Below are 26,853 nucleotides of genomic sequence, written 5' to 3'. Positions count from 1 at the left end.
GAACGAGGAGTAGCGTTTGCGGCTTTTTACCTACCCTGAACTGAAAAAGCCCGGAGCGGATTGCGTACTGAGTAAACTCTGTGGATCCCACAGTCATTCAAGAATTTTATCCACTCAGTCCATACATTTTAGAAGATACGTTTAAGTCGTTAGCCGAAAAATGAAACATATCCAGGGACCAAACCACTGGAAAAAGTGTGAATTAAACAGCTACCATTGAAAATTTCGTGAGGGCCAGGAAGTTTTATATCAATCTGATATTTGTGTTTTCACTTAATTCATGTCTTTGTGATATTATGAACAGTTTGGATGAAAAATAAACATTACCGTGGGCCATAGAAAGGTTTCAACGGTGAAAATCATTATTCCCATGGTTTCCTGTGGTATGGTCCACTAGAGCTTTAGATATATCTTAAATTTGGTCTCAACGACTAAAATGATATGAAAAAACGGATGGACAGAGTGGATAAGAAAATACAATCACAGTGAGCCCAACTGAGTTTACTCAGTACGATGATAAGAGATACGATTTCGTAAAAACCAGCATCTCTACTGGAATGGGCCCACTTCATGCAGGACTGTCCCTCTCAGAAGCATAGCGTACTGAGTAAACTACAGGTGGGGCCCACAGTGGATGTATGTGTCTTATCCACTCCGTAAATCCGTTTTTAAAGATGATTTTAGGTCATGATCCAAAAATTTAATTATATCCAAAGATCAAGTGGACCACACCACAGAAAAAAGTGGGAATAATGATGTCCACCGTTGAAACCTTCCCAGGAACCACAGTGATATTTATTTATCATCCATACTGTTCATAAGGTAAAAAAGATATGGATGAACGGAAAACACAAATATAAGCTTGATCCAAAACTTCTGTGGCCCCCAAAAAGTTTTCAACGGTAGGTATTCAATTCAAACTGTTTCTTGCGGTGTGGTCTACTTGAGATTTGGATATACTTCAATTTTTGGATCATGAACTACAATGAGCTGGTAAAACGGATGCACTGCGTGGATAAAATACATTAATAACGGTGGGCCCCACAGAGTTTACTCAGTACGCTCAAGCGTACTAAGTTATTCAGTACGCAATCCGCTTCCGTCCCTCTCTCTGTAGATCCTTCTCTCCTCATTTTCTCCTCTCGATAAATAAACTCTGTTTCTCAGAACGCATAAAAGCTATCTTTTTCTTCGTTTTTTAATCCATACCGAAAAAGCCCATCTCAGAATCCAGAAAATAACGTTAAAACAGCTCCAGATCCTTCCGCCCATGTCGTACGAGGCGAAGGACAAGAACGGAAATACAAAAAAATCCTTCCTTATAGACCTCCTCTCTTCCATTCTACTTTTCATTTCACTTCTCTCTCTCATTTTTACTGTCGATCTGCTGCGAAACCCTAGATTTCCGAGAATCGCTCGCTCAGGTGCTCAAACGATTGATTTCTGTTTGATTTCTCATTTGCGATCTTGCTCTCTGTATCTTTCTATTTTTGAATTCTTTTATCTATGCGTGCTGCATTTTTTTCTCACATTTTAGGGGTATTTTTGGTTCTAAATCTCGATATTGAAGTTTTGATTGGATAATTTGAGTTTGATCCTGTTCTGATTTCATGACGGTTTCCCGAATATGGATTTGATTGTTGGTGGAAGCAGTTGGGATTTCGGGAGAAGTTCCAATGTCGTTTTATTGCATCCAGATGCTGCAATTTTGAAATGCTAAGTCTGTATGTGGATGCAAAACCTGCAGTGGAATGTATTTGCAATTGTGGCTTCATTGGACGGAACTTGAACTGGAAAATCTATAAATGTGAATTTTCACGAAATCCAGTTTCATTTTTGAGGTCCTGAATTTCTTTGGAGGACTGTAGTTGAATGTATGAGATATAGCATTTTTGGAAGTGACGCTAACTGGAAACTCTATAAATGCGAATTTTCATGAATTCACGTAATAGTCATTAAGAAATTCATGCCATTTTTAATTCATGAAATTGCCTATATTTGGAAGGTACAGGAACTAGAAACTTTATGTATTTGAATTTTCATAAATATGGTGATTTCACTGCTCTTACAGTTTCGAGGTTCTGAATTTCTCTGAAGGATTGGAGACAAGCTAAAATTGGTGTCTTCTCGACAAGTCAAGTTCTTTTCCCCTCTTCTTTGTTCCACCTATGACTTTCCACGACCCCTTTCTCAAGATACTTTATATTCCCATTGTTCTTTGCTCCAATGCTCTTATGCTTGCTTCTTTTTCTGTGACAGAGAAAGAAACTGACTGAGATTTGTATGCTGTTTTATTCAATGCTTGGAAGATCATTGATTTTGTGTCCTTTAAATTTTTTTTTTTTTCGAAGAGGTTTCCACAATTTCTTATTATCCTTGCTATTAGTTAGATGATTTCACATGGTTGTAATTAGTGATAATTTTCAGATGCTTTTGTTGGTTTTAAAAACATTATCTGCTCTGTCTTCCCAGGAATATTCTCCAGCTTCCTTTGGTGCCTGATATGGAATAGACCTATCTGGAGTTATTGAAGAGCTTCGTTTGTCTTGGAGTTGCTAGTTTGGATGTGCATGGTCTTTTCAGATGCAATGCTTGTCATGATAGTGCACAAGTTTTAGATTAGTGGACTTCTCAAGAAAAGTTTGAAACCAGAAATGATTACATGGGGGCACTCATTTGAGATGAGAAATTCTAATATATAATGAGATAAGACAAAAATGGAAATGCTCAGGGGCTGGATTAAATACTCACTGCAGTTACTCAGTTGAATAGTTTTGCATGACATGAGAATTTCTTGTGTGGGAACAACTTCATGAAATTCCAGGGTTCATATACAATGTTTTGAACAAAGGTGGCCCATTGCTGAATTGGAAGAAACCTCATATTGATTGATACCTCACTAGTTATACCGCTATTTATGCATTCTGGAAATTTGAGGACTGCAGAGCACTTTAATAATGTGCTATAAGAAAGAAAGATGGAACATTTATCTGAGAAGAGATATCCAGTCAGTTCGAAAGATTATAAACTATATGAGGAAGTTGGTGAAGGTGTCAGTGCTACTGTGTACAGGGCCCTCTGCATTCCGCTTAATGAGATAGTTGCTATCAAGGTTCTGGACCTGGAAAAGTGCAACAATGATCTGGTATGTTGGCTTCTTTCCTACTAACAGCTAAGATACTTGTTATCTGGTAACTTCCCTTCATGCTAGGCTTAATTATATGTTGCATGTGAATAGATATTGAACTGTTCAGTATGGTTGATATTCATATTAGTTTCATTTATTCTATTTACATCTTCCCCCAAGCATTCTGCTTATAAATGCATCAGTTTGTGCAGCTTTTGGACTGTTATTCCTTATTGCACAGCGGAGAACAAAATAAGGATGACATACCCAGACTTGTTGGTGGAACAGTTCTGGTCCAGTTTGGATGTAACACTGAAGGGCATTTTGACGCAATTGGCTGAAATCAAATTTCTCCACAAAGGCAGTGCCATCTGGGAATCTTAAATCAATGCCTCCTTAAATTCACCAACTTCCACTTCTCCTGAAAATGGGACTTCTCCCCTAGCCCCCCACATTCTTGTTAGACCGAAACATAACTAAATGCTATTTTCAGGCCTTGTGATATTTCCTGTCTAGCAAGTATTGTTAGATCCAAGCAAAGCCTTAGAGAGGCTCTACCGTATAAGGCCTCCGGAATCAATTGTATAGTGGAAGTGGTTGTTCTAACCGGTGTTTTAAATAGCTATGCTGTGGCATGTAGTTTACACTTGTAGCGTAGCTTAGCTTTAACACTGTAACTCATGAAAATAGCTTAATTCGCGTGTAGCCTACACTACATGATAATTTGCATATGCTACATGCTACATAGACTACGCTAGATGTTATGTAGCTCACATTACAAGTTATTTTTACTACAACATTAAAATCAATTAATGTTTTCAATGATTGGTTACATTTTTGTATTTTCAATAAAAATAGTTATCTTTTCAATGCTTTTAGTAAAAAATAATATAAGTAACACTATTAATTAGTTTCCTTGCTCCTTCTTTACCTCAATACATAATGATTACCCTTTCCTATTACTTTAGGTTGTGTTTGGTTGCACCAAATATCATGAAATTTTGTTAAATTTCATTATTAATAAGTTTAATTTGGTGAATATCATGAAATTGATGCAACCAAGCGCACCCTTGTTTAAGAATCTAGAAGTAGCATGTAGCTTACGCTATATGCTATGTAGCTTATGCCTCACGCTTCAGAGGAGTGAATGCTATGCTACACGCTATTTGCTGTTTAAAACACAGTTGTAACGTATAAACATGGACATGAGCTGTCTGACACAAACCCTTGGGAACTTGATAGACTGACAAGTCACAGTAGATATATGACAATTATACGATACATCAGCATCTTAGGGGCCATTTTGATGCTAGCAAAGTCATGTTCTAGGTCATGCTTATGCTGTCCATGTCATGTATTGGATTAGCTGTTCTGTTCATTGATTGTCAAACACTTGGAACAAGAAATAAAGATGAAATGTGGCACATGTGGGGAGCTAAAGGTGGTTAGTAACACATGTAGCGTTTAAGGTGCATGTGCACATTAGTACACATGTAGCGTTTAAGGTGCATGTGCACATTAGTACACATGTAACATTTATGGCACGTGCACATTGACATATGTAGCACATGTAAGGCGCATGGATATTAATGGTAGCACATGTGGCACGTTGTGGGGCTCTTGAACATAGATGGTCGCACATGTGGTGCATGTGCAGAAAACATTGTGTTCATTTGTGCATGGAACTAGGGATGTGGTGCAACCTGGTACAATGAGATCTTGATACTCAAATCACAAAGAAATGGACAAGAGTACACCCACAAGAATATTTAGTAGAGAATGAGAGAACTTTATTGATGTCAAACTTTTTTTCTTACAATACTTAAGAAAACTCATGCGTAGAAAAAATTACAATGCTGCCCCCCTCGTTATAGATGCTGCAGACGTATTTCTGTTGACAGCGCAGGTCTCACTTCTGTGGAGTGTGGAATAAATATCAATATCGAAATAAGGGTTGTGATGTGACTGCAATTTATCTTTGACAATGTAGAATTGTTATTGAGAACGTTAATAGGGGATGAGATCACCATTTGCCAACATGATGAACCTGTGAAGGAAGGGTATCTTGTTGATGATGTTTTTAAATTTTTTTTTTTTTTTGTCCTTTGTGCAGGATGGAATTCGTCGTGAGGTGCAAACAATAAGCTTGATTGATCATCCCAATGTATTACGGGCACATTGCTCATTCACCACGGATTGCAGCCTTTGGGTTGTGATGCCTTATATGGCTGGGGGATCTTGCCTTCATATAATGAAATCTTCTTATCCTGAAGGTTTTGAAGAGCCAGTTATTGCAACACTATTATGTGAAGTTTTGAAAGCTCTTGTATATCTCCACAGCCATGGGTACATCCACAGAGATGTTAAGGTACCATATTATGATATTCCATGCCAGTAGCTAGCGCATCTGTCAATCCTTTCAAGTACATAACTGTTAAATTTAAGTGTTGGTTTTCATTATGTACTAAGAAAGTCTAACGGCATGTGTTAGCTGGAAAATCTGAAAGAGATGAATTTGACAACATAGCAGAATGATAGGGAGGATTACAAATCTTAGTAATTTTTCCATGAGCGACCATGGTTTCTGTTGTTTTGGTAAATTTGCTTTTGCTCCCATTGCTCCCAGGCTGCTATTGAACTTCTCATGATTGGATAGAATTCCATCTGAAGATCATTATCATATTAAGAATCCAGTTTCTATTTATTGGCAAATTAGTTCACACTCTAGGTGCATAGGAATTAGATTTCTCTGCCTTTCTCATCTATCTACATGTTTTCCTCAGCTGTGAGGCACTTAGTGAACCTTGAAACAGCTTTAGAATGATTGATCTTCACACACATGTGCATTGAACTGTCAATGATCTCATGGATAGGTCGGGTGATGTTTGGATGTACGTGTGAATTGAATGATGAACATGCAGTTTAATCAAGTGTGAAAATGACGAAATTAATGATGTTTCCATGTATTCGCAATGAGGAAGCAGCCCTTACATTGCAGTTACATTCCTTCGTCTGTGACTTGAAAGTAATGTAATTCCAATTTGATGTCCAGTTCCTCAGTATGAATGCTAACGGAATTTACAAATTGGTAATTTCTGCTTCATTATATTTTGATCCTGCGTCCTAACCACCCTAAAGGATTTGAAACTGTAATGATATCTTCAATGCAAACAATTATCTGCCACTTGAAATTGCTGCTGCTCATGGTCACTATCTTTCTTGACTGCTTAATTTTTAGTGTTCTATGGATGTTTTCACTTCTCATGTTCTCTAGTACTCTCTGCAGGCAGGAAATATCCTAATTGATGCTAATGGTTCTGTCAAGTTAGCAGACTTTGGTGTTTCTGCTTGCATGTTTGATGCGGGGGATAGACAACGCTCTAGAAATACATTTGTGGGGACTCCATGCTGGTAACTTTTGAGGTCTAATTTATCATTTTGTTGGTTGCAATTTTGTTGATGTGAAATGAGTTGTGACCGTTGACTGAAACTAATGCTTTCTATGGACTACCATGTTCTGTAGGATGGCCCCTGAAGTTATGCAGCAGTTACATGGATATGACTTTAAGTGAGTGGATGATTAACATGGACTTCTAACCTTGTATTTTGAAACTGAAAGCATTTGGAACCTTTGATTTCTTTTATGTATGCAGAGCGGACATTTGGTCATTTGGAATAACGGCCTTGGAACTTGCCCATGGCCATGCCCCATTTTCTAAGTATCCACCAATGAAGGTGAATGTCTGTCAAATCCCTGCAGTTAGGCTGTCAATCTGTTCACAGAACACTCTGGGCGATCTTTGTGGTGTATTTGGGTCCTAACTGTTTCCCCTCATATTGTAGGTTCTGCTAATGACCTTACAAAATGCACCACCAGGCCTTGACTATGAAAGGGATAAGAGATTTTCTAAGGTTTTTTGCTTTTCAATTGAGACTTTGATTGCAACTGTAAGTTGAATATTGTTTTGAAGGTAATATGTTTTTGTAGTCTTTTAAAGAGATGGTAGCTACTTGCTTAGTGAAGGATCCAAAGAAGCGTCTCACTTCAGCAAAGCTTTTGAAGCACCATTTCTTTAAACATGCCCGTTCAAATGAATATTTGACTCGCACCATTCTTAACGGCCTTCGTCCACTTGGTGAACGTTTTAGGATGCTGAAGGTCTGTGGTTTACTCCTAACTGTTCTTCAGGCCCACAAACATGTGTATTCTGTCTGAAGAAATCCCATCACTTCTGCCATGCTTATTGTTTGCCTTCTGTTTTCAGTTGAAAGAGGCAGATTTTCTCGTACAGAATAAGGTGATGTATGGGGACAAAGAACAGCTGTCACAGGTGAGCAACTTCAGGATTTGTTTTATCATCATTGTCATTGTCATCATCTTAGCCTTGTCTCAGCAGTTTGGCGTTAGCTTTTGAATGGTATAGATTGGCAAAGTTTTACAATAGGCTGCCCACCAGACATCAACCTTCCTCTTTTACCTTTGTCCTGGAACCAGTCATGGCCGAGGTTCATGTTAGCAAATGGTAGATGATGTTATAAAATTTATGTAGCCCAAAGGAGAAATAAGATTATGTAACCTCAGTGTTTATTTACAGTTGAGATTATGAATTTGTTAAATATGATATTTGTTTGCAGGTTTTTTGTGTTTGTTTATTAGATGAGCATTGTAGGACTGTCACTTTCTCCTTTATTTATCATATCAATTATGTGATCTGTCTAATGTTGGATGATTTGTATCAATACTCAATACAATGTGTTGGAGTAATTGTGATCTCATTCTGGCCATGACGTAAATGGTATAAAAATTGTGCTTCTAAGTAACTAAAAAAAATTTCATTTCATCCATCAATGATCATATCGAGATAATCTGACTTAGAGAAGTTGCATATGCTATGTAACAAAGACATTCCACTTGTGCAAGTTTTGTCTGTTATTGAAATGATAGGTATCTCACTCGTTAGTTTATTCTGTCTATTTGTTTGTCAGAAATGTTCATTTGGGTTCTCCGATATTCTAATAACCTTGGATTATGCGGAATTCAAATCATCTTATCAGTTTATTTTCATTCTGTAGAATCTTCTAGATTTGGATCTCTCTATGGATATTGATGTGGCCTTGAGTTACTTGAGCATTTAAAATTCATAAATGTTTATGATTTGGATTTCTAGTTCTAAATGAGCTTAGTTTTCACTTGACATCCTTGACATTGTTTGAAGATCATGTGGGCATTTATATATATCTGACCTTATACAAAAAAATCCTGGTGAAAAATTTTCCTTTTTGGGCTTAAAATGTTAATAATATAGGTGTAAATGCAGCAAGAAAATAGGTGATGTTGACATTACCAGTAAATTATGTTTTCTGAACTGGAGCTCCCGTGACCTTGCAGCAAGAATACATACGTGGAATCAGCGGGTGGAATTTTAATCTTGAGGATTTAAAAACTCAGGCTGCTCTGGTAAGGAAGTCCAACATCCACAATTGCACTCAGAAAAGAGAAATATTAATGGTCTCAGTATCCCTTCACTAATGCAGCTTCCTGTGTAGCAGATTGAGGAGTGTGATGGCATTTCCAATATCGAAGATCCAGACACAAATAGCAAGAAAAAGAATGGATCAGATGGTTCAGACTTTGTACCTAATATGCTGTCACCCAAAAAGGTTAACCATCCTAGTGCTGTTCCTGTGCAGAAGGTATCATGATTGAGCTAAAATACTCTCTGTATATGCTACCTTTCTGTCCTTTTAACTTGTTGTATCCAATCTCTTTGATTATTCTTTCTATTTTCTCTGTTTAAGGATGGATTCAATGACCTTCAGAATGCAAAGGGTTCACTTGCTTCATTTCCAATTCGTCCTCTTGAGGCACTTAAGTATGTCTGTACATTTGATCTGCATTTTCCATGTTTCCCTCTGGTTTATAGAAGCTTATATAGAGGTTGTACACATGAGTACACATTGCTCCCTATGGTGTAGCCCACATGAGTCTTGGATTGCCCTGATTTTTGGGCTCTATGGTGAACATAAGGGTTGTGCACAATGGATAGGGTGGATCTGATGCACACAGCAATTGGGCCCACAATAGGCTGATACCACCAAGTGGGACTTGGCTGCGACCCCAGAACCAACGATGTGGGTGGGACCCTAACTGTAGGGCCCACCTCGATACATGCATTGTATATCCACGCTGTCCATCTGTTTTTAGAGTTTATTTTAGGGCATGGTTCAAAAAATGAAGCAATTACAAATTTCAGGTGGACCACACCACAGGAAACAGTGGTTATGGACCATTAAAAACCTTTTGTGGGCCACACAAGTTTTGGATCAAGCTGATATTTGTTTTTTTTTCCTTTCATCCATGTTTGTTTGACCTTATCAACAGGTTGGATGGTCAACAAACATTACGGTGGACCCTATGAAGTTTTTAATGGTGGCTGTTCAACAACCACTGCTTCCTAGCATGTGGTCCACCTGAAATTTGTATCTTCATTTTTGGGACACCCCCCTAAAATAAACTGTAAAAACAGATGGACGATGTGGATATACAATGCATGCATCAAGGTGGGCTCTATGGTCAGGGTCCCACCCACATCCTTGGTTCTGGGGTCGCAGCCAAGTTGCGGTTGGTAGTTCCATGTGAGCTCACCCCTTTATATATGTTCTATGTATTTATTATGTGTATATCCTTGTTAACAAAAAAAAATAAAAATGCATGTATTACATGGTAAGTTAAATGCATTGGCTTCTCCTAGAGGCCTATAATCTTCAATGTTCTTTCAAGGCATTCATATAAAAAATAATTTGATTTGGTTAGATGAAGTGGTCCAATAAATTTGATTTTCTTGTTATCTTTTATTCATGCAATAATCTACCTTGGTGCAGAGGTTATTTTGATGTTTGTGAGGATGATGTCAATGGAAGCAGCCCTAATTGCAAGGATGTTATCCAATCAGATTCTGAACAAGTGTTTCAACTGCAGCAGTCATCACAAGCAGAGGACCAAGAAACTGAAAGGCATAATGGTGACGTGAAAAGAAGTAGCTCTTTACCCAAGAACATTGTCATTCCTGGACAATGTCAAAGATTCTTTAGTGGTTCACTTCTACCAGAGCATGCTGTTTCCTCTTCTAGAAAAGTTGTGGCAGATGGGGACAGGTAAGTCATTCTTTAGAGCTTATATATGACATTAGTGTGGAATTTGTTATCTTATCAGCATATTCCTGTTTCAATGAATGACATCTAGACACTTTCTGCCTGCTTCTAAACTCATGAAATTTGTATTTGGTTGCAAGTCAGTGTGAAAGAAAAGCTTTATGATTACAATAATGGTCAACATGCTGGTTGAATGCATATCATGGTTGTCCATCAAAAAAGAAAAAAAAAGAAAAAAAAAAAAGAGAATGAATATCATGGTTGAGAGCCAAATCCTGTTATGATTTTTTCATGGTATTCTGTATAGCATTTTAAATTGTACATGTATTAACCCTCATCCATTGTGGCTCTTCATAATGTAGGCTCTTTAATTTAGATGTAGTTGGTGTGAGGACAAGTCTCATATAGCTATAGTATGTGGTTAACGAGGTCGTGGGACCATTGCGCGTGCAAAATTGACTTAACTGGACAACTTGGCAGGTCTTTAGGATTGGGCTTGGCTTAATAGCCCACGTGGTTAGGTAGCATACAATGGCTTCATTCTTGAGTTCATACAGCTGGTTAGGACATGTGAGTCACACGTACGTGTGTGTGTCTGTGTGTATTATTTATTTATTTTGATCAATGTAAGTCACACATGTATTAGGAACATATGATTGATGATTGTTGTTTACCATTTAGCATCACCAAGTCATGCACATGGTTCATAGTTTGCATAATCAAGGGTGAGGTCTTTTCTGTCTTTTGGCCAACCAGCAGGGTGATTCTAATTAGGAGGAAGCGAAGGCCCTTGCGTAGAGATTAAGGACTAGGCTTCATATTTTTCCTGGTAATCTACTCGTGGAATAGAATTCAAGAACTCATCTCTTGAGTGTCTAGCAAGCATTTAGCAAGAAAGAGGATCTTCTTTAATTTTGATGATAACTATTCAGTATTCATAACTTATAGGATAGTCATTTTGTTTGATTATGTCAGAAGAGTAGCCAACGGCATCAACAGGTTATCAAAAGAGTTTAGCTGGATCCAACCATTGTATTGGAAATGCTTCCTGTTTTCCTGTTATATCTTCATAGTTTCTAATAGAAATCTCGTTATTCATAAAAAAGAATATATATATATATATATATATATATATATATACGGAAACGCTCACCTGCGAACCAGTTCGTACGTGCTACATACGAACTTTTTTGAGAACCCATCCTACGTGATGTGGATCCAAAATCTGAACCGTTCATGTGAAGCAGCACCTCGTGAAACCCGCCGGGCCTAAGTTTTACTTTGATCTAAAACTTTGATGGCCCATGAAGAATGAAAACATTTTCCTCCCTTGATTTGCATTTCTCTTTGCTATGGCCCAACAGAATTTTAGACCAGGGTGAAAATTTGTCACATGGGGTTTCATGGAATTCCGCATCACATGGACCGTTCAGATTAGACACCCATGACACGTGTGCAAAAGTGCGCACGTGCGTAGGTGCGCAGGGGAGCAAGACTCTCTATATATATATATATAAAGTGGAAGCTTTGGCTTTGATGAGATTATATGGTCTGAATCATAGAGCTCTCCTTCACTTTTGATTAGATTATTTCATTTGTCCATGTGGGAGGAAAGGCTTATTGAATTGCCAATGCCATGACAAAAAAGATGGTGTAGTGAGGTCTAGCCTTTATTTTCAAATGCTTTCACAAGTTCTTGATACATCTTATGAGTTTATAGTAGATGTGTGATGTGTCATTATTCGTAAAAACTAGGTCTTTTGATGAGCCAATATGGTGGAAGCTTTGGCTGCAGGAAATCAATGCCTGACATATGCATTGTGTACATGTAATGGGGCACCTTGAGAATATATCTCTCCTCTAATTTCAAAATGTAAGTTCTATATGTAAAATCCCATCAACAACAACATCATCATCTAAGCCTCATCCCAGTTAATTGGGGTTGGCTGCATGAATCCTGTTCCGCCATTCCACTCTATCAACATCACTGATATATGGATGAGCTCCCAACATCCCTTAAATGTGTTTAAAATTAGCTTTAGATGGTCCTCATGTGCTTTGACTCTTTCATTTTTTGAGAACCACGGTGTGACAGCTACCATTTTTGAAGCACTTCCACTTTCCCCTTTCATTCAGCTAACACTCCCCCCTATATTATGACTTAAGTAATTGTACTTCCTACTGATGCCCCTCTAATAGCTATCAAAGGAACAAAAGGTCCCGTCTTAAATGGTCATCATTCTTGCTGCTCTCTTGAGAATTGCCAATGCTCTATGGGTAGCCATCGAAGTATTAAAGCCTGGTTTTGGAGCACGACTTGTCTGGGGGCCAGACCATTACAATTAAGTCAGCTTTGGCTCAGATGAACGACTTGCACAGTGATTTCTCAACCGGTTTGTTCGTCATTGAAACAAAGTCAAGCAGATAATTTGATTCGGTTATGATGAGTTTTATTTCCTTGATAGCCATCATTTATCTAATTTCCAGAACTCTTATGGTTATTGTCATGAAACCGAGTCGAGCTGTTATGAGGAGTTCATTTCCTTGATAGCCATCAATCATCTACAGACACTGTAGAACAATTTCCAGAATTTTTATGGTTTTCATAACGTTACTTCCTTCACATGAACTAAATCGGACTTCTCTGCTTCATCCTTGATAAACTGAATTTTGTCGGATAGGAAAGATTTATGGACAAGAAAATAGCCATCATCAAACCATCCATCAAGTTGTGTAGAGAAATCTCCTCTCGTAATAACTCCATCTGAGTTAACTGGAGGTGATTTTGATTGCAATGTCTGCAACTCTTTGGCACTGACTTCATGGAAATTTCTGAAATTTCTGAAGATTTCCAATCCAAATGTCTTTGACAATTTTTTCCTCTTTATCTTATTATAAAGTGGATGATAAAGAGCTAATGGTACTTGAACATCGTACAAGTGCCCATCCTCAACATGTCACAGTTTCTTTGCAAGGAAGGCATGCATTGCTGTTTTGATTTATCTAGGTAATGTTTATCTGATTAAGGATGCTAACGGAATTCGCAAATTCTCTTCAGTATTTGAATAAAGACTTTCATACATATGTTATCATCTTAACTTCATTGATCTTGAAAATATTTTGTAGGGAAAATCTCCGACAGAAGTATCCAAGTGAACAGTATTACAGTGGTCCATTATCTTATCGCCAAAAGAGGGATATCAATAATTATGCATCTGGTTTGTGCTGGTCTTCCTTTTATATTCAATTCATTCCGCCTTCTCATTTTTATCCCCCTTCTTTGGTAAATAAAGAGATCGTCACAGATATATTTTGACATTCCAGCAAACATGCATTCACTGGATGATACATCAGAAGGAACAGTTGTCCAACAGAAGGGGCGCTTCAAGGTCACATCAGCAGATGTTGGTCCGAAGGTATACTGACACCATGAACTTGTAGTTATGCATCAATTGGGAAGTGTCTCCACTCTTATGGACATCTTACTTTTGGACCTTGCTAAGGCTAATGACAGGTTATGATGAGTATTGGGACCGAAACCTTCAAGGAAAAGGGAAAAAAAAAATCTGAAATCTACTATATATTATGAAGTTCAGTTATTTTAGAAAAACAAAGGGTTTTCTAATCATAACAATCCAGAATGTGCTTCTTGAAACTTGGCAGTCTTATATTAGTTGGATGAGATATAACTGCTTACTTCCCCATGTGTTCTTGCAATTGTCTGCCTGGTAAGGGCTTCTAGATCTCACAAAGCTGTGTAAAATTGTTGGGTCGACTTGGAACTTGCCCGAGTCAATTTAGTTTTGTGTTGATACCAGGCCTCAACTTTTAGGAACTTGGCATTAGTAATTGCAAAGACCACCAAGCCAATAATTTGCCTTCCATGTACTTTCTTAAGCTCATCTTTCTTGTGTGAGGAAGTTTGTTAACGTGTAGAATGTCTCCACTGATGTACAATTTAACTGACTCTTATTTAGCTGGCCCCAGTAACAGCTTAAGAGCTAGCTGAAATCTTACTTGATGATCCTTATTTACTAAATTTCTTTCTAACCCAATCTTTCGCGTAGAGTAAAATCTTCCTGTAACTTTCCTTGAGCAGATTTGATTTTGTTGACCTTGTCTTTCTTGTGTGAAGAAGTTTGTTAATGTGTACAATGTCTCCACGGACTTCTTCCTCTCTCTCTCTCTCTCTCTCTCATTTTTCCATGAGCAATGATCCACCTACAACTAGTTGTGTGTGAATTTCATGTGCAACCTAGCTCACATGCCAGTGTTTCATATGGGTAGGATGTCTGACCTGCGTGCATGAGGTACGCCTTGCCATGAAGAGCACCTGATGCTCAATAATGAGGCCTGTCTACTTATCAGTCAAGCCATGTGTACAAAAAAAAAAATGAATTTTTAAAATTGCCTGCCAACTGTCTGATTCATTGTACACTTGTGGCCTGCCTGATGAGTGGACTGGTCTGATTTTTTCTCCAGGTGGATATTCATGGTGGGGCCTCCTTATGCACAGCTCAGATGTTGTATGGAAGTGACACATTTGCACATGCCATATGTAGGCGGTCAATCCTCTTCCACAACGACGTCTCTTCATATATTTTGACATTATGGCAGTGATTTTGTAACCATTAGAACTTCTTGTCTATCACTCAGGGTTCTCCTCCAAATTGCTCTGTGAATACTATTGGTCAAGCTTCAACTAACTCTACCATTGTGGCTGCCTCCCTGCTTCCGTCGTTGCAATATCTATTACAGCAGAATGCTTTGCAAAGGGTTTGCCAAGACAAACTTCTTCATTTATCTCTATCTTTGAGTTTCATATCTCTAATTCTTTATTTTTTTTCCTGGCATTGCTGATAGGAGCAACTAATTAAACTGACCAAATGTGCAGAGCAAACATCTGGTAGTCTGTCAAACATCTTTTTTTAAAAAAAATTATTTCAATGTAGCCTTCTCAACCTGCATTGAGTAATGTAGTCTGCATGTTATTTGCTTGATACAGGCCACCGGATGGAGATTCCTGATGCATTTACTAGTGACCTACCACAGGTACATGGTATAGCCATTTAAGCACGTACAGGAGCTGATTCAGTGCCTCTAGCGGCATAGGGGAAGCAGTCCCATGCTTCCATGTCATTGCCGCCTGTGGTGTACATGGATGTGATCAGATTTATTATTATTTGTTTTGTTTTGTTTTGTTTTGTTCAGTAGGTCCAAAATTGAATGGGCCATAGACCAAAAGTCACACTTGTTGGATGATCATAACCTTAAACCAGTGTTGTGACACTAACAGGCAAAAATTAGCAATGGATCACACTCAGCATAGAAAATTCAGTTATCAGATGGTTAGGAATTAGGATAGTCCAATCAGTTAAACTTTGTGGTGGAAACATGGTGGAGCTTCTTGGCTGCATGGTTCAGATAATCATGAAAGCTCATGCCTCTGGAGGCTTTGGATCTCATCCCTTTTCAGAAAAGCAGGGCTTTATGTTTGCTTATGTGAGATGATTTATGGCTTAAATTGTCAATTATTGTCTCAAGTATTTCCTTGGATCATGCTATTCAGTCTCCGAGAAAGATTATTAGTAATCCATGTATTGAGAATAATTGCTGGCTGTACGCTGATCTTGTTAAAGTAATCAGAATCAACTTCAATATGCAGCTTCCTCCAGCTCCGAATAGAGAAAGAGAATTGGAGTCTCAGGTGCTCCATCTGCAGCAACGGTATGATACTGTATTTTCCATCTCCGGCACTTTTGTACCTGGTTTTTCAGCATCGTACTCAAAGTTGTCTTGATGACAGCATCGAGAGCATTGCCAAAGAGTTGCAGATGTTGAAGATGAAGAATGCTCAGGTGGGCTATTTATATTTGTTTACCATATGACTGCATATGATGTCATATGCGTTTGTTGTTACTATCGGCCAAGGAATTATCATTTTTCACAAATAAATAAATAAATAAACATGATCCACAACCCAAGTACGTGTCGCAATTGTTGGGCCTGGAAATGTCTTGGACTCAAATTAGGAACTGCGGGTGTTGCACCTATTGAGCGTAACCCATCATTTGCCCAGCCCAGGCTCAGCCTGCTGGACAGAGATTGTATCCTTGAGTTTTTAGCTTGCCCAAGTGGGGCTCATGGTTTGGTGATTTGGGCTGCAAAATACTCATAGATAGGAGGATCCTAGCCATTCCATCTTTGAACTCTTTTTAGCTGAATGTGGGCCATTTCTGTACTAGGTCTTTATAGCCATTTATTTGCAGGCCACCAAATGAACAGTTAGGACTGTCCAATTGAAGATATCTTTCGGCCATTGTCCATTCAGGAAGGGAACCCATCAGATCAAGGATCTGGATCACTGAACCATGGGCCTCACTCTTACAAACTGAAAACCCGAGATTGCTACATGTAATCCTTAGGCCCGGCAATCATATAATTCCTCCATACGACATGTGGGATTTAAGTTTCGTGGATTCTATAACCTTGCATTTTTTTCAGCTGGAGCGACAATTGAATGCGCTAGTGTGGAACAAGGAAGAAGAGGAGAGGACATGGAGAGAGAATAAGCAGTGACATCCTCTACTCATCAGTTTTACCCAACCAAAGAGCTTGTATCAGCTGATGAGGTATGGTGCACACTGCTTTCTTCACAATAGCATGCTTCAGATGCCTTTGTATTTCTAGTGTACATTTACTATGTGGGAGTGGCAAGAATACCCAATTTTGAGATATTATTATAATATATATGGACTCATTATAAGTATCTTGTAATTTAGGCTGTGTTTAGTCGCACCAAATATCATGAAATTTCATCATGTTTTACACCAAATTAAACTGATTTAATCATGAACTTTGATGATATTTGGTGCAACCAAACGCACCCTTAATGATTTATTCATATTGTATTTTGGTAAATTTTATATCGTATTCGGTAATTCATTCATTTTGGTTGTTTAATCTCTCTCTCTCTCTCTCTCTCTCTCTCTCTCTCTCTCTCTCTCTCATTTACTGCAATTTTTACACCATTTGTAAGTGGTAAGCATCTCTGTTCATGTGAGATGGATAGAGAGGACACTCATCAGGTGAGCCCCTCCATTAGCCCCATCTCAGGTAAGCTATACATCTTATTTCAGTCAACCATCCATTTCTATCTTTTAAATGTGCGACCCATTTGATGTTCAAGCCAGTGTGGTTGGTGGGATCGGCCTCATGAGCAGCTTGTATCTTGTTCCTGTGTGTTATCTTCAATTTGGATCTGCCTATTGACAGCAAAGTACCAGTTCAAACTCATGTTCCAGTGAAATTTTGGAATAATTGTAAACAGTTACCCTCTGGATTGTTGCAAGTACCTCCCCTCTTCACAGATTCATTATGATTCTGTCTATTAACACCCTATATTTGAACTATTGACTGTTTTGACCCCCTACCGGGAGTGTGTATGTGTGTCATCCAACTCGTTCCACATGGTCAGCCCACCATGGAAACCAGATATGCCAAAAATCTGGCTGATCCTACCATCAGGTGGCCCACGGTGTAAATTTAGAGAATTGTGTTTCTCCATTGTTTTCTATCGCGTGGCCCACTCAATGATAGGATTAGCATGATTTTTTGGCATCCAACATTTACTGACCCTGATGGGCGTATTGAATGCTGTTGTATACACAAGGGTAGGCCCCATCCCACACTGGCAAAACGAACTCATGTAAGAGTATCTTTGACATTTGGAACAGATTCTTTCATCCCCTCTATTAGAGGGAAAGTACTTGCACTAATCCAAAACTGAGAATAAAATTTTTATGTGGGGCTAGATAGGAAGGACTAACCTTGGATTGCACACTGGACATATTACCCTAATTGGGCAATCAGGGCCATTTGAGTAACTTCAAAAATGGTATGCTCCACCATCCATTTTGCATGCCCTTAATTTTATGGCCATGATTAGGTTCATCTTCAGTCTGCCATATGGTGTTGCATTGGTCATAGGTGTGCTCACTTTGGCACTGTGTAAAGAAAATCAACCAGTAATAAGGCACGCTAGAAGTCCCACCCAACGCATCCAACAAGAACAAGACCTCAGAATCGAGGGACAGGATTACCTGAGACAGTGCAAAATTCAGCTTTCAACCATCGCACAGTGCAGGCTTTGATCTGGGCCATCAAAATGAGAGAATCAGAGGCTCATCTCCCCTATACTGTAATCATTATCATCCATGGTTTGGAAATTCTAATCTCCTTCCAATCGATTTGGGTGTTTATAAATTCTGTTCTCTCTTTACATGAGAGGGATAAAGATGGTAGTTTTGTGGAGGAGATGGAGAGATGGATAGCAGAACATAGCCCACTAAAAAAAAGCATGCAATAGAAGAAAATTCCACAATTCTCATTCAGCGACAAATTCATTTATGAAGAAGTCATGAACAAGTTCCTCAACTGACAATTGCAACTGCTATAATCAGTTCCTGCTTTTTACTGCATGCGAAAGGCTGGATGGCTCCTCCTTTGCTCTGAGACGACTCCATGAAAAGCAAGTGTATTCTCTTCTAAAGCCTGTGGGTAAAGAAGAGTAGTACAGGAAGTGCCATGATAGTGCATGAGAGAGAGAGAGAGAGAGAGAGAGAGAGAGAGAGAGAGAGGTTTTCTAGGCATAGGAAAAAGGAGAGATGGTGAAGCGGTCGAAGAAAGAGTTATTTGATGTAGTCTAGCATGGTATGGTCATTTGATAATCAGGGACTTTGGAATTGTACGCATGCCAGAGGATTAATTCAACTAGAATATGGAGGTCATGGAACAAATCGAGGTAGGCCATCGTCCAAAACTCAAAATTGATTTAATGATCCTGATCTCTTTAATAAGCATCTGTTTGTTCAAAATTAAACCATTTGAATATTTTCAATTTTCACTCGTCTCCCAAATATCCAACAATCAATCTGCTACGAACACAAATCAATTCAACCTTTTGTTTAAGAGCCATGTCAAATAGGAGCCTGATTAATTATTATTATTATTATTTTTTTTGGGAAAGGTAACTAGGGACTGATTTTTACAGTTTAGTCCAAGTTCACGTGTCCATTCTTAGTACTTGTGCATTAACCACCATGCTTTGCTTGAGTATCAAAGTGTCCTCATTTTTTAAATGCAAAAGAGACAGATTAGCTACACGTAGGGCTGCTAATGGGCCGGGCTGGAGTGTCAGGGCTGAGGGCTTGGTCTTTTAAATACGAGCCCTATTTTTTAAATGCAAAATGCGGCCCGTTAGGGCTTTACAATCTCATTTCTTCTCTCTCTCTCTCTCTCTCTCTCTCCCTCTCTCTCTCTCCCTCTCTCAAGCGCGCTGGTTGGAGCCGCCCTACTCTTCCTCTCTCCCTCTCTCCCTCACCTCCAACCCTCCCAATGAGATGGCCCACTGCGTCCTCTTCATTTTCTGTTCATGGCATGACACCATTGCTGGGTCTTACTGCTGGACCGAGAGGTGGTGCACTATAAAATGATGACTCCAACCCGAGTTGCTGCAGAGGTAGTTTGGGGATTTGGTAAGTCTCAAAAGTAAATGGACCTGCAAAATGCCTCTGTAAAATGATGAGAGCGGTATTTTTGTCCATTCCATTTAATGATGAGAGGGCTATTTTTGTCCATTCCATTTGAACTCTCATATTGAAAGTTGTTTATGGGCTCAGGCTCGGGCCAGGCACTGTGTAAATGTTCCGGGCTAGGCTTGGGCTGGACTATTTTAACCCATCACGGACCTGGGCTGGGTTAGGGGCTTAAGTTGAACAATGTAAGCCAGGCTTGGACAGAAGCTGGCCCAACCCTAGTCCAGCCCATTGACAAGGCTAACTACACTCTTCAGAAATGACGAAAATACCCTTAATTTTACTTTAAAACGCCTCCTTCCATCCTTCCATAAAGTTTAAGCTATCTTGAAAACAATCATTCGGCCCCCCTCCTACTCGTATTGTACACCCCTACTTGTACTCATTTATATATGGTGGAGACGAAAGGCTAATCCTATTTATTATGTTATACTAAGAATCCTGCGATGATAAGCTAGAAGTAGGGTGAGGAAAATGCACGTGTCTACACGTAGAGATAGAAAAAGAGAGTTTTCATAATATTTTACACTTTACAAGAGAATTAATTTATCTTCACTTTGCCATGATCAACTCTAACTTCAAAAATGCATCAACAAACTCTAGCTTCAAATATACTCATTGTGCTGAACTTTCACATGATCTAGCTTAATAAATGTTGGAGTAGGATGTCACAAAGTCATTATAGAGGCAGCAACAAAGCACAGGTTCCCATCCGTGCGGTCAGTGCATACCGCAGGGGGATTGAAATTACAAGAATACCATCAATTAAAGGGCAAGTTGCATCTCAAAAGGTACTCATTTTTAAGTCCTTCAGATGATTGCAGTGGAGTGGTAAAACTGACCAAATGCTACTCGCAGTAGAGACGAGTGTGATTTTCGGAAGATTTTTAAGCTACTAGGGGTATCGAGCATAATAGGCAGCAAGGGTCTTTAATATTAGATTCTTTCCTTCCACGGGCGAATAGTGGCATGAAATACGTAAAATGAATGATGTGGAACTCTTATATTGGAAGTAGCAATAACAAAATTTCAGTTTCTAAAGAGGCTGATTTCCTCTGTTCTATTGATCTACACCGTCGATGCCTTTAGAAGATAACATCTGCAAGCTCTATCCTTTACTTCTATTTATGGATCATCTGTCCTGAAGTTGATCATTGCCAGCTCGATTATTCCGTAATGGCCCCCTTCCACCATCAAAGTGGATGATAAATTAACGATCAGCATCACCTGATTGATTGCAGATGCTTCAGCAAACGTCATGGAATGCTTGGTGTATAAGCCATCGACCTTGGTTGCTGAAGCAAAGTAAAGAAAAGAACCCAAATATACCTCCTTTCTCAAAAGAGACTAAAGCGACAGATATGGGAGCTTTCCTAAGCGGACTCATGTGTGCAATAAAGCTCATCTACACACCGTATGAGCCGGCATGGCACATACGTGCCATCTCCAATCCATCCATCTGGTTGGTCCTCCTACATGTTTTCTCAAAAATAAATCTGGCCCACCCAGCATGCGGGCCCCAAAATTGGAAACAGATGGATAGGTTGGATTTAATATAATAAAATCAGCCAAACTGTTGTCCACCTGACCAGTGGATCAACCTCATTTGGGCGTCGTGGCATGTGTTAGATACCCAAGTAAATCTGATTCTTGAGCTACATCATCAATATAGTGTAACCATTCTAACGGATGGATTGGATCTTCGACCTATCATGCCATGCTGGCTTGGCGTCCATGTCAACAGGCGCATGGGCTTAAGAAATCTGGGGATATGGAATTCATGCCTGCATTGTGGCTAGGTGGAAACTATGGGTGAATCTGATGTAGAGCGGTTCGCAGACAATTTCATGGCCAAGATGGATTAGAAAAGACCTAGTTGACGACAGAAGTGATCTGGGCCGTCGGACCTTAGATCGGGCGTATCTCGCAATCCAGAATGAGTTATCTGACGTAAAATATTTGATTTTGGGGGTAGAATGAGCTACTTTAGCCAACCAAACCCACTACGCCGGGTTGCGCAGCCCGGAATTTTAAAAAACTGGGTTGCACAGCCCGGAATTGCCAAGAACCCCTGGATTGATGGTCGTTTCTCTGTTTTAATTTCGTTTTTACTATAAATAGTAAGTTTTAGTTTGATTATAACTCTTCATTCGTCGGGCTTTAGGAGTTGCGCCCAACGTGAAAAGAGCTTAGAATAATTAGGAGAACGGTTTGGTGAAGCCAAATAGGACACTTACTATTTTTGGCCTAACCTTGCACACTAGTAGACACCACAATTGTCTATAAATAGTAAGTTTACTATTTATAGTAAGCCGCGGATTCTAGGAGTTTGAGTTGTAGTTTGATTCTGATTTTTTTTCTGATTGCTTGGTACCCCTATTTAAAGGGTTGTGAACTCGTTTTTATTAATCAATTAATCAATTAATCAATTTTGAATTTATTAGAATTTATTTCTATTTTCTGCTTTCTTTCCTCGTGGATTCGAGAAATCTTTGTGAGGAGTCCAGAGAAGCTCCGTTGATTCGGAGTAGTTATCCTCATCACGTTCATCCCTGCATTAATTGGTATCAGAGTAAGGATTCCTCTCGGGCCGATGGCAAATAATGAAGGTATGAATCAAAATTTTGTGAATGGTGATCAAGAGATTCGTTATCTTTCGAAAAGAATGGAAGCTTTCCACCGGGAGAGTCAGTTGACCATGCAAGGGCTGCAGGCAACTCTCGACCGTCTTGCGGATGCGCTACTTCCGCTCCAAGCCCTAGGCGGTGCTCCACCACCTTTGGTTGCTCCCCCAGCCATGGTGGCTCCACCACCCATGGTTGCTGTACGACGCAACCTCGATTTTGCCGTAGGGCTATATCAGATGATTCGAATTCTAGCGACGGGGACCTTAATGAGGGTTTTACTTGACGACCAATCCATGGAGGTGATCATCTAGATCGTGTTGAAAGAGACTATCGAGGTAAGGCTGAACTTCCTAGTTTTAACGGTTTATTACGTATAGAAGATTTTCTCGATTGGCTAGCCGAAGTAGAGAGATATTTTGATTATATGAACGTGCCAGATCATAAAAGGATAAAATTGGTAACGTTTAAATTAAAATCTAGTGCTTCTGCATGGTGGAAACAATTACAACTCTCACGAGCCCGTTAGAACAAGGCGCCTATCTCATCATGGCTACGGATGAGACATCTTCTTCGATCACGATTTCTCCTCAATGATTATGAGCAGATATTATTCCAGTAATATCAAAATTGCAGACAAGAAAATCGAACCGTCACAGATTACACTGAAGAATTCTAATGATTGGCTACACGAAACGATCTGTCAGAATCTGAGTCATAGAAGGTGGCACGATTTATAGGTGGGTTGCGACTGACAATTCAGGACCGAGTTTAGATGTACCTAGTCGGGACCGTGGATGAAACAGTTCAATTAGCGGGTAGGGCAGAAACACAACTTGCAAGAGCTCCTACTCGTCTATATCCTTCAACTCGACCCCCCATGACGGGTCCCACGCAGGATCTAGTGCTGCAACGAGGAAAAGACTCAGTACCTCAACTTCATACAACTGCAAACCGTGATACGGGGAGTGGCTCATCCAGACCTCAACGTGCAGCACCCACAACAGCGGGTTCGAGTAGGATTCCAAATCCTTATGCTAGGCCAAGGTCGAACAATTGTTACCGCTGTGGACAACCAGGCCACTTCGTCAACGGAAAGGTCTGTGATGTGATCATAGATAGTGGTAGTAGCGAGAACATCGTCTCGAGAGTGATGGTGGACAAGTTACGGCTACCAATGATGAAACATCCTTCCCCGTACTCAATTGGTTGGATAAAAAAGGTGAATGAGACCAAGGTAACTGAATAATGCACTATCTCGTTTTCAATTGGCAAAAATTATAAGGATCAAATACTTTGTGACGTGGTCGATATGGAAGCTTGTCATATGTTACTCGGTCGACCCTGGCAGTCGGACCGTGATGCGACCCATCGGGGACGAGATAATGTTTACGTATTTGTCAAGGATAGTCGAAAAATAATCCTTGCCCTTATAACACCAGAGAACCACCCTGAAGCCTCTTAAGTGGAGGGGAGTTCCCTCTTGACCATTCGAGATTTCATGGAGGAATCCAAGGAAATCGGCGAGGTATACGCCATAGTGGTGAAGGGCGAGGAAGAAGAACCTTCAAACATCCCTCCAAGTTTAAGACTGTTACTAAACGAATTTAAAGAAGTCTGGCCTGAGGATTTACCTGATGGATTGCCCCCCATGAGGGACATCCAACATCACATAGACCTCATCCCTGGGGCTAGTCTGCCCAACCGCCCTCATTATCGGATGAGTTCGAAGGAGTGTGAGATACTTCAGGGGCAAGTGGAGGAATTGATCCGTAAGGGTCTCTTGAGAGAAAGCATGAGCTCATGTGCCGTACCAGCATTATTAACATAAAAAAAGATGGAAGCTAGCGCAATACCATCAAATATCGGTTCCCAATACCACGGTTGGACGACATGCTCGATATGTTAGAAGGGTCTAAGGTGTTCTCTAAACTATATCTAAGGAGCAGGTACCATCAGATTCGTATTCGACCCGGTGATGAGTGAAAAACGGCATTCAAGACCAAGGAAGAGTTGTATGAGTGGCTGGTCATGTCCTTCGGCCTATTGAATGCACCAAGTACTTTTATGCGTTTAATGAATCAAGTTCTAAAACTGTTCACTGGCCGATTTGTGATAGTATATTTTGATGACATATTGATATATAGTCAGGATGAGGCGGAGCTCAGGAAACATCTCAGGCAGGTGATGCAGGTCCTATAAATTAACAAGTTGTACCTCAACTTGAAAAAGCGTAGTTTTTTAACTGACAGCTTGTTGTTTCTAGGATTTGTTGTAACGTCCACAGGCATTCGTGTGGATGATGAAAATGTGCGAGCTATTAGGGAATGATCGATCCCGACAAACATTCATGAGGTGAGGAGTTTTCACGGGTTGACGACTTTCTATCGTTGATTTGTGCGAGATTTTAGCACCATAGTCGCACTTATAACAAATTGCATGAAAAAAGGACCGTTCCAGTGGACCGATAAAGCTGACAAGAGCTTTCACGAGATCAAGCATCGTTTGTCTACAACACCGGTCTTGATGTTTCCTAATTTCGACAAATTATTTGAGGTTGAGTGTGACACTTTATATGTCAGAATTGAAGGAATATTATCACAGGAAGGCAGGCCAGTAGCCTTCTACAGCGAGAAGCTCAGCGAAGCCCGAAAGAAGTGGTCGACTTATGAGCTTGACTTGTACGCAGTTGTTCAGGCGCTGCGACATTGGCGGCATTATCTGATTCAAAGAGAGTTTGTTTTGCATACTGACCATTAAGCATTAAAGTTTATTAATAGTCAGACTAACGTGAATCGTGTGCATGCTAGATGGGTTACGTTTTTATAGGAAGTCACGTTCGTTCTGAAGCACAAGTCAGGGCAGTAGAACAAGGTGGCTGATGCACTTAGCCGTCGTGCATCACTACTTGTTACGATGAGTAACGAGGTGGTTAACTTCGACTGTCTCAAGGAGCTGTATGCCGAGGATGGAGACTTCAAAGATTTTTAGATGAAGTGCCAAGAAGGTCACCCCAGTGACCTTCATATACAGGACGATTTTCTCTATAAAGGGAATCGATTGTGCATCCCTCAAAGTTCTCTGAGGGAGCGGATTATTCAGGAGATACATGGAGGTGGCCTCGATGGATACCTGGGGCGAGACAAGACGCAAGCTCTTGTGGAAGAGCGGTATTACTGGCCATAATTAGTATGCGATGTGGGAAAAGCTGTACAATGTTGTCATGTTTGTCAGACCTCCAAGGGATAATCTCAGAATATGGGCCTCTACACCCCATTACCTGTACCTGATAGTCCTTAGGAGGATTTATCAATGGATTTCGTGCTTGGTTTCCCACGAACACAATGCGGCATGGATTCGATGTTCGTGGTGGTAGATCGTTTCTCCAAGATGGCGCACTTTATCCCGTGCAAGATGACCCTCGATGCAATACACGTGGCGAATCTATTTTTCAGGGAGGTCGTACGGCTATACGGGGTCCCCAAGATCATTACTTTCGATCGTGACACGAAGTTCATTAGCCACTTTTGGCGGACTTTATGGAATCGATTCGATACACGACTTCAATTCAGCAGTACTTACCACCCATAGACTGATGGGCAGACCGAAGTTGTGAATCGCACGTTGGGAAACCTCCTTCGCTGTATTTCAGGAGAAAAACCGAAGCAGTGAGATTTGGCCTTGTCTTAAGGAGAGTTTGTATTCAACAACATGGTGAACCGCTCGACAGGGAGATCACCGTTCCAGATTATCTACAGACGAGTGTCTCGCCACACACTTGACTTGGTCCCTTTACCCAAGCACCCAGGCACGAGCATTACAGCAAAATATATGGCAGACAAGATCATGGGCATCCATGCAGAAGTACAGACCAAGCTACATGCCTCGAATGAGAAGTTCAAGGAACAAGCGGACAAGCATCGGCGACAAAAAGTGTTCGAGGTAGGCGACCGCGTTATGGTCCATATGTGCAAAGAGAGATTTTTGACCGGGACGTACAACAAGTTGAAAAATAAGAAGATTGGACCCGTCCCAATCATTCGAAAGATCAATAACAACACTTATGTTGTTGATCTTCCAGATGACATGGCGATCTCATAGACTTTCAACGTCGCGGACTTGACTGAGTATCATGAACCAGCGCAGGATGAGAGCTCGATGACGAGTTCTTTTGAAGTGGAGGGGACTGATGTAGAGCGGGTCGCATACAGTTTCATGGCCAAGATGGATCAGAAAAGACTCAGTCGACGACAGAAGTGATTCGGGCCGTCGGACCTTAGATCGGGCGTATCTCGCAATCCGGGATGAGTTATCTGACGTAAAATATATGATTTTGGAGTAGCACGAGCTACTT

General features: G+C 40.1%; 1 protein-coding gene across 8 annotated transcripts; it reads left to right on the top strand.

Moving 5' to 3' along the window:
• Nucleotides 1–2,593: 2,593 nt before the first annotated feature.
• Nucleotides 2,594–17,045, top strand: LOC131234380 (serine/threonine-protein kinase BLUS1-like). 8 transcript variants are annotated; one of them, XM_058231210.1, is made up of 22 exons: nt 2,594–3,145; nt 5,241–5,495; nt 6,414–6,538; nt 6,651–6,695; nt 6,781–6,862; nt 6,971–7,039; nt 7,116–7,286; nt 7,393–7,458; nt 8,517–8,585; nt 8,678–8,788; nt 8,927–9,000; nt 10,010–10,282; nt 13,243–13,286; nt 13,406–13,497; nt 13,604–13,695; nt 14,762–14,837; nt 14,915–15,055; nt 15,143–15,185; nt 15,285–15,331; nt 15,945–16,006; nt 16,086–16,137; nt 16,784–17,045. In XM_058231210.1, exons 1-22 carry the CDS (start codon nt 2,978–2,980, stop codon nt 16,856–16,858), a joined length of 2,232 nt encoding a protein of 743 aa, XP_058087193.1. In that variant the 5' UTR covers nt 2,594–2,977; the 3' UTR covers nt 16,859–17,045. The 8 variants fall into 8 exon arrangements, 7 of the variants coding, with proteins under 7 accessions (XP_058087193.1, XP_058087192.1, XP_058087191.1 ...); XM_058231209.1 differs by having other exon boundaries at nt 8,678–8,821; nt 14,936–15,055; XM_058231208.1 differs by having other exon boundaries at nt 8,678–8,821.
• Nucleotides 17,046–26,853: the final 9,808 nt, after the last annotated feature.

This window comes from Magnolia sinica, chromosome 19 (genome assembly GCF_029962835.1).
Source record: "Magnolia sinica isolate HGM2019 chromosome 19, MsV1, whole genome shotgun sequence".
In the NCBI taxonomy this organism is placed as follows: Eukaryota; Viridiplantae; Streptophyta; class Magnoliopsida; order Magnoliales; family Magnoliaceae; genus Magnolia; species Magnolia sinica.
This window is presented reverse-complemented; position numbering and strand designations above follow the sequence as displayed.